The 7775-nt window shown below is 41.3% G+C and overlaps 1 protein-coding gene across 1 annotated transcript in view; it reads left to right on the top strand.

Annotated features, from left to right (window-relative positions):
• SLC9C1 (solute carrier family 9 member C1) overlaps nt 1–2667 on the top strand; it is a 128050-nt gene extending 125383 nt beyond the window's left edge. Inside the window, exons 21-22 of the mRNA XM_045385423.2 lie at nt 1910–1995; nt 2358–2667. Coding sequence (XP_045241358.2) covers nt 1910–1963 — 54 coding nt within the window. The 3' untranslated portion in view covers nt 1964–1995; nt 2358–2667. The remainder of the gene's footprint in view (nt 1–1909; nt 1996–2357) is intronic.
• The last annotated feature ends 5108 nt before the right edge of the window (nt 2668–7775 follow it).

A 7775-nucleotide genomic window follows, 5' to 3' on the forward strand; every position in this document is an offset into this window, starting at 1 on the left:
TCTACAAAAGAGTGATAATAGCAATACCCACCTCTGTAGAGATCAAAGAAGTGAAAAGTACACTGCACAGTCCTTGGCACAAAGAAGCAATTCCTATACACAGTTTCCATTATTTTTGGCTCATGCCTTCTCAAGACAGGAAACTACTTCTCCAAACATCTTTGACTCTTCCCATATTCTCTGAAAAACATGGATACATGCACCTATTCTAATTCTTCCAAACACAGTTGCTCCTGAAGGCTAGAGAATAGCAAAGGGAAATAACAATAGAAAAATAGATGAGGAAGACATTTAAAATAAAGTATTAGATGACTTCTAGAGCCCATTGACAAGACCATCTTTTTTTTTCTTTTTTCTTTTTTTTTTTTTTTTAAGCAATGCTACCTTAGCATATTTGGAGGGATCGAAGGAGGAAAACTAATGTTTTTCATGTACCTAGCCTCAAAGAGTGTTGCTTTTCCATCAATTAAAAAAAATGATGGCATGATGGTTGTTAATGAAGCAGGAGTGTGAAAATAAAAGTTTGTTAAATGACACGAAAATTGGCTATTAAGACATGTAAAGAAAATCATCAAATTTTGTTGTTTAGTAGATGCTTTTTCTCCCTGAAGTTAGAACCTGGCTGTGTTAGAGTCAGCTCTCTTCCCAGGATCCCATAACCTTTTCTCATCACTACCATTCCAGGATTATGGCTTTCTCTTTACGTAATAAAAAGTCCATCAAAGTTGTGGGGGAAGGAAAGACAGATCACACTGTTACTGTGTCTATGTAGAAAGAAGTACACATAAGAAACTCCATTTTGATCTGTACTAAGAACAATTCTTCTGCCTTGAGATGCTGCTAATCTGTAACCCTAGCCTCAACCCTGTGCTCGCAAAAACATGTGCTGTATCGACTCAAAGTTTAATGGATTTAGAGCTGTGCAGGATGTGCTTTGTTAAAAATGTGTTTGCAGGCAGTATGCTTGGTAAAAGTCATTGCCATTCTCCAGTCTCGAGTACCCAAGGACAAAATGCACTGCGGAAGGCCACAGAGACCTCTGCCCAAGAAAGCTTGGGTATCGTCCAAGGTCTCTCCCCACTGAGACAGCCTGAGAAATGGCCTCATGGGGAGGGAAAGACCTGAATGTCCCCCAGCCTGACACCCGTAAAGGGTCTGTGCTGAGGAGAATTAGTGAAAGAGGAAAGCCGCTTTGCAGTTGAGATAAGAGGAAGGCATCTGTCTCCTGCTCATCCCTGGGAATGGAATGTCTCAGTGTAAAACCCGATCACACATTCTATTTTCTGAGATAGGAGAAAACCACCTTATGGCTGGAGGTGAGACATGCTGGTGGCAATACTGCTCTTTACTGCACTGAGATGTTTGTGTAAAGTCAAACATAAATCTGGCCTACATGCACATCGAGGCACAGCACCTTTCCTTAAACTTATTTATAACACAGAGTCCTTTGCTCACATGTTTTCCTGCTGACCCTCTGCTCACCATTACCCTGTAGTCCTGCCACATCTCCCTCTCCGAGATGGTAGAGATAGTGATCAGTAAATACTGAGGGAACTCAGAGACCAGTGCCAGTGCAGGTCCTCCATATGCTGAGCGCCGGTCCCCTGGGTCCACTTTTCTTCTTCTATACTTTGTCTCTGTGTCTTATTTCTTTTCTCAGTCTCTCGTCTCCACCTTGCGAGAAATACCCACAGGTGTGGAGGGGCAGGCCCCCTTCAAAAAGGTCTATCATCACATCAAGTAACAAAGTGTTTTGAATCCCAGGATGGAGCACACAGTACTGCCACTGCCAGGAGTCCCCAGCCTTGCTCCCTGCTCTGTAGACTGAATTCTACCAGCCCTGCTTTATAAATCTGACCCTTATTAACAGTCTCAGAATTTGAGTCCTGTCTCCTGTCTCAATTTCTAGACGCAAGAGCCTGCACATTTTCTTAATGATCTCAATGACAAAGTTCAACTGTAAGAAGTCCCTTAGAATAAACCTAGGAAAGTCAGGTAAGCCACTCTGGTTTCCTCAGTAGGATCAGGAGCACATCTGTCCCTGGAGATACAGACTTAAGCCAAAGTTACTTGCCCTTTATGTGACAGTGTGAATTATAGCTCTTTCCACTAGTCAGATGATTCTTCTAATTACAGTATTTCTAAGCTGTGATTTAGAGAATTAACTTTAAAATAAGACTCCTTTATCTAGATTTCTGAAAACTTCATAGTATTCTGGTTTCCTGTATATATACTGCTACTTAATCTCACAAATTGGCTGCTCTCAATTTAGCAGGTTATTTTTCAGGCTACCATGTACTGTTGGAAGATATAAAAAGATAAGTTATGACTTCACTTCTCAAGTGTTTATGTTCTAGTTAAGAAGACAAAACCTACCAGAATTAACCACAAAGGATACACTGTGGATAACACCAGCTGAAGTTAAAGGAATTCAAGAGAGAAATGGCTGGCTGTGGGAATTAGCAAAATCTTTGTAAAGAAAGGAAGAGGATGTTCATGAGAGAAGATAAAGGAAAGCAAGACTTTTGGGGAACAATGAGGACGACAGTCTGACAGTTAACTGTTCAAAATGTGTCTATGGGGAAATATTTGTGTGTGTATGCTTTATGTGATTTTATGTTACATAAATCATATCACTAAGTTAAAAAATAAAAGCCATCAGATAAATAGGTTTATCTCCATTTTAAAAATGTAATTCTTCAGGCTGGGCATGGTGGATCACGCCTGTAATCCCAGCACTTTGGCAGTCCGAGGCGGATGGATCATGAGGTCAGGAGTTCAAGACCAGCCTGACCAAGGCGGTGAAACCCCATCTCTATTCAAAATACAAAAATTAGCCAGGCACGGTGGCAGATGCCTGTAATCCCAGCTACTCAGGAGGCTGAGGCAGAAAAATCACTTGAACCTGGGCAGTCAAGGTTACGGTGAGCTGAGATCATGCCATTGCACTCCAGCCTGGGCAACAGAGTGAGACTTCATCTCAAAATATATATGTGTGTATACATATAATGTATATATATTTCTTCCATGCCACCTCCATATTTTAAAATGTGGCCATATTTAAAAGTAGATTTAGAAGCTTAAAATACCCTTTGAAAAAGTATTTGCAAGATGAATTTAATGGCAGATTAGAGGCTTTCAGTGTGCCTCAGCCACTTGGAAATAGCAAGATAGTGCATAAAAATTACCTCCGTGAGCATAGAAGGAAATTCAAGAAGGAAAATGGGAATCCACTGGAATCATGAGGGACACCCCAGATCCCAGAGGGGAGAACACTGGCAAACACCCCCCCATGACGGCATCTACCTCATAAAAGTGAGTGAAGCCCCAGTATATGAGAGAAGTAGAGAGCTTCCCTTTGTGACTCATCTTTCTACTGGAGATCCAAGCAACCCAGGCCAAGTGAGACCACTTGGTTTCCCCCTAGACCTTGAGTTAACTTAGGAGAAAGGCACTGGAGAAAGTTGTAGACATTTTCCCAGACCTGGGATGAGAGCAGGATGCCATTTTTAATCCACTCACATGAAAAGTCAGTCATTCTTGGGTGACTGAGCAGTGTGGCTATGCAGGCATTTTAGTCTCAAGCCAGAGACTGAACACCCTGTTCTGGAGCAGAACACTGCCAGAATTGTGGAAAGTGCCTCAACAGTAGGTGCTAGAATTGTGCTTTTCCCCATTGCAAGTCTAGGGTAGGAGGAAAACTGCTACACCTGTATTTTCTCCCGGGTAGTGAGACTTGCAGCCAGGGCCAGCTTGGCAACCAGGAACTTATCTGTATGTGCCATTGCTAGGTGCCTTATCCTGCTCCCCTGAGACTGTGGTGCAGTGGGGCCCTCTCTGCTCAAACTCCAGGTAGAAATACAGGTATTTGGAGCAGTCATTCTCCTTGTTCAGCATCCTAAACCATCCCACCCTTCCTGGACACAGATCATGGTGCAGTGGGGCTCCCTCTGCTCCCTACCCAGTCAGATCTCAGGTGTTCAGAGCACCCGTTTGCCTTGTTCAGCAGCTTGAGCCACATAACCCTTTCTGGACATAGATCATGGTACAATGGGGCTCTCTGCTTCACACCCAGGCAGACCTCCAGGCATTTGGAATACCCATTCACCTGGTTCAGCAACCTAAGCTGTGCCATCCTCCCTAGACATAGATTGTGGTGCAGAAGGGCTGTCTCTGCCCCAAGCCCAGGGAGATCTCCAGACATTTGGGGCACCTGTTTGCCTGGTTCAAGAGCCTGAGCCACCCCATCCTTTCTGCACATAGATCATGGTACGGCAGGGTTCTCTCCACTTCACACTTAGGCAGATCTCCAGGCATTTGGATTACTCACTCACTGGATCAGCAACCTGACCCACCCCATCCTTTCTGTGCAGAGAGATCTGGTGTGTGGGACTCTCTCTCTGCTTCATGCCCAGGCAGATCACCAGGCATTCAGAGTACCCACTGACCTGGTTCAACAGCCTGAGCCACCCCACCCTTCCTGAATCATGATGCGCTGGGACTGTCTGCTCCAAGCCCAGGCAGATCTCCAGGCATTCAGATTATGCACTCACTGGATCAGCAGCCTGACCTAACTGCTCCCCGCTCTTCCTGTGCAGATATTTTGGTACAGGGGGACCTTCTCTGCTCCATGCTCACACAGATCTGCAGGCATTCAGAGCACCTGCTTCCTTGGACCAGCACCCTGAGTCATCCTACCCCTCCTGTGCAGAGGTCTTGGTGCAGGGGGGCCATCTCTGCTCCACACACAAGCAGATCTCATGCATCTGAAGCACCCACTCTTCTAGATTAGGAGCTTAGGTTGCCCCACATCCCTGTGCAGAGAACTCAGAGCCAAGGTTTCCCAACTCCATTCCCAGACACACCAGTGAGTACCTGAGGACACCCACTGGTTCTCTGTTGGCACTGGTTCTTGCACCTGCTATCAGGAGACCTGCAGAAAGACCTGCCAGTCAAGACACACCCTTTATGGCTCCTACTCCCCATCCCCTCAGGGCTGAGCAGAGAACTCAGACCACTGTGCATATTAGGAATTAGTCCATTGCCTAAAACAATAGTTTCTGCCAGTAAACATGGATCAAGTATATACCTAAACACATTGGCCACAGCCAGCTCTTACTGTAAGTGCCATCTACACGCTTGTAGGATGAACTGAACAGCCCAATATAAAACCTGCCAAAAGTCTTATTAAGACATAGAGCTATAGTAGCAAAGACAAAACAGCATTCTGTATAGTCATACCACCTAGAGAGTGGGGAAAAGGGAAGGGAAAAATAAAAAAAATAAACTAATAATAATATTGTTAAAGGGAAAAAAGGAAAATTCTACTCACATGAAAAGAATTACAAAAATTAGAAGTGCCAGTGTCTCCAAATGAGAAAGAACCCATGCAAGAATTCTGGCACCATGAAAAATCTGAATGTAGTAACACCACCAAAGGATTGCACTAGCTCTCCAGCAATGGTCCCTAACCAAAATGTAAACTCAGAGATACAGATAAGGCAGTCAAAGCATGGATTGTAAGGAAGATTAATGAGATCCAAGATGAAGTTGGAAATTAACACAAAGAAACCTTAAAACAATCCAGGAAATGAAAGAAGAGATAAACACTTTAAAAAAAATCAATCAGGGCTTCTGGAATTGGAAAACTCACCCAAAAATTTTCAAAATACAATTGAAAACTTTATCAATAGACTAAACCAAGGAGAAGAATGAATTTCAGAGCTTGAAGACCACTCTTTTGAACTAACCCAGTCTGCCTGAAATAAAGTTTAAAAGAATTTTTAAAATGAGCAAAGTCTTTGAGAAATATGGGATTATATAAAGAGATCAAACCTATGAATTATTGGCATTCCCTAGAGAAGGAGAAAAGTCAAACAACCTGTAGAATATATTTCAGGAAATAATTCAAGAAAACTTCTTTAATCTTGCTAGAGATGTAGATATCCAGATACAAAAACCTAGAGACAGTATACAAAATGAACATCCCCAACACATCACCAGACTGTCCAAGGTCAATGCCAAAGAAAAAATTTTAAAGTCAGAGAAATAGGGTAGATAACATACAATGGGAACTCCATGAGGCTAACAGCAGACTTCTCAGCAGAAACCTTACAAGCCAGGAGAGACTAGGGGCCTATATTCACCATTCTGAAAGAAAGAAAATTCCAACCAAGAATTTCATATCTTGCCAAACTAAGCTTTATAAGCAAAGGAAAATTAAAATATTTTCCAGACAAGAAAGTGCTAAGGGAATTCATTACCATGAGACCACCCTTACAAGAGACTGTTAAGAAAGTTCTAAACAAGGAAACAAAAGAATGGCACCTGCTACCACAAAAACGCACCTATGTACATACCTTGCAGGCCATATAAAACAAAAGCACAATAGAAACTGCACAATAGACAGCTAACAACTTCATAGTAGGATCAAAATTTACATATCAATATGAATCTTGAATGTAAATGGTCTAAACACCCCCATGTAAAAGGCATAGAGTAGCACGATGAATTTAAAAAATAAGACCTATCCTTCAAGAAACCCATCTCACACATAATGACAGCAATGAGCTAAAAGTAAAGGGCTAGAGAAAGATCTACCATGCAAATGTAAAACAAAAAAGAGCAGGGGTCACTATTTTTATATCAGATAAAACAGACTTTACATTTTGGAAACAGTAAAAACGGACAAAGAAGTGCATTATGTAATGATAAGGGATTCAATTTAACAAGAAGACTTAACCATCCTAAATTTACATGCACCCAATATTGGAGCACCTAAGTTCATAAAACACATACTTCTAGATGTATGAAAAGGCTTAGATAGTCACACAATAATAGTGAGGGACTTCAACTCCCCACTGACAATATTAGACAGATTGAGGCAGAAAAGTAACAAAGAAATTCTGGACTTGAACTCAACACTTGGACCTAATAGACATCTACTGCATACTCCACCCATCAACCACAATATATATTATTCTCATCTGCACACAAAAAATATTCCAAGATTGACCACATGCTCATCCATAAAGCAAGTCTCAATCAATTCAAAAGAATCAAAATCATACCAACCATACTCTTGGACAGCAGTGGAATAAAAATAGAAATGAATGCCAAGAAGATCTCTCAAAACCACACAATTACATGGAAATTAAACAATTGACTTCTGACTGATGTTTCAGTAGACAATTAAATCAAGGCAAAAATCAAAAAAATACTTTGAAATAAATTAAAACAGAGACACAACATACCAACGTCTCTGGGATACAGCAAAACTAGTGTGAAGCATAAAGTTTATAACACTAAATGCCTACCTCAAAAGTTAGAAAGATCTCAAATTAACAGTCTAATTTCACAACTAGAGGAACTAGAAAAACAAGAACAAATGAGCTACAAAGCTAGCAGAAGAAGAGAAATAACTAAAATCAGAGAACTGAACAAAATTAAGACAGAAAAATCCATACAAAGAATCAATGGAAATAAAGTCGGTTTTTTGAAAGGATAAACAAAATCAGTAGATCACTAGCTAGATTAAAGAAAAAAGAGAGATCCAAATAAGCACAATCAGAAATGACAAAGGTGACATTGTAACCAATCCCACAGAAATACAACAGATCCTTGGAGACTATTATAAACACCTCTACACACACAAACTAGAAAATATAGATGAAATGGTGTATCAGTCCATTTTCGTGCTGCTGATAAGGACATACTTGAGACTGGGCAATTTATGAAAGAAAGAGGTTTACTGGATTTACAGTTCCATGTGGCTG

This window comes from Macaca fascicularis, chromosome 2, assembly GCF_037993035.2.
Source record: "Macaca fascicularis isolate 582-1 chromosome 2, T2T-MFA8v1.1".
Lineage (NCBI taxonomy): Eukaryota > Metazoa > Chordata > Mammalia > Primates > Cercopithecidae > Macaca > Macaca fascicularis.